The following is an 860-nucleotide window of genomic DNA, read 5'->3' as shown; positions in this document are numbered from 1 at the left end:
CTTGGTCTCCAGGCCCTGCTCCGGCTCCGGTGCCCTTCTCTGGCCCCATCCAGCACCTCAATGTCTCTCTTGCAGTGAGGGGCCCAGAACTGACACAGGGTTCGAGGTGCAGCCCCCCCAGTGCCCAGCGCAGGGGGACAGTCCCTGCCCTGGTCCTGCTGCCACACTGGGGCTGGGACAGGCCAAGATGTTCAGCTCCATCAGCCATATCCTCCATCTCCTTCCTCACCCCATCCAGAGACAGCCGGAGAGGAGGAGACGGAGGATCAAGGAGCGACGGGGGATGAGATGGAGCCCTCCTCATCCTCGGGGCCACCCGGCTCCGAGCCCCCCTCACTGCCCCACAAGACCCCAGTGCACCACATCCAGGGGGTGAAGCGGAGGAGGAGCTCACCCAAAAAGCCTCTGTCCAACAAGCCACAGGACTTCCAGGTTGGTGGGATGAGCTGCTCTCCTGGAACCTCCAGCACGTCCTATGGGCTTCCATCACCTCAGAGGTCCCCAGCTCAGGGTAGGACCAACCTGGTCACCCTCTGCCCTGTCCTTCCTCTCATCCCAGATCAGGGTGAGGGTCATCGAGGGCCGACAGCTCCCCGGGGTCAACATAAGGCCTGTGGTGAAGGTGACGGCTGCGGGGCAGACCAAGAGGACAAGGATACGCAAAGGGAACAGCCCCTTCTTTGATGAGGTGAGATGGGGACCCTGCTCCGAGCGTGCCTGGGGCACCAGGAAAGGATTGGGAATGTCACGGGCTGGGATCCGGAGTGATGGAAATCCTGGTGAAGTCCAGAGGCTGGGATGTGGTGATGGGGATTGCACAGCCCCCTTGGAAGGATGTTGCTACTCATGGGCTTGGGTCT

General features: G+C 62.1%; 1 protein-coding gene across 1 annotated transcript in view; it reads left to right on the top strand.

Annotated features, from left to right (window-relative positions):
- The window catches only part of LOC104405562 (dysferlin-like), a gene marked incomplete at both ends in the record, with an annotated part of 55,720 nt that overhangs the window by 784 nt on the left and 54,076 nt on the right, over positions 1-860 (top strand). The window contains 2 exon segments of the mRNA XM_010014302.1: positions 239-432; positions 560-688. Of these exon segments, the coding sequence (XP_010012604.1) occupies positions 239-432; positions 560-688 (323 nt within the window).

Source organism: Nestor notabilis, unplaced genomic scaffold (assembly GCF_000696875.1).
Source record: "Nestor notabilis isolate BGI_N333 unplaced genomic scaffold, ASM69687v1 scaffold9705, whole genome shotgun sequence".
Classification (NCBI taxonomy): Eukaryota; Metazoa; Chordata; class Aves; order Psittaciformes; family Psittacidae; genus Nestor; species Nestor notabilis.
This window is presented reverse-complemented; position numbering and strand designations above follow the sequence as displayed.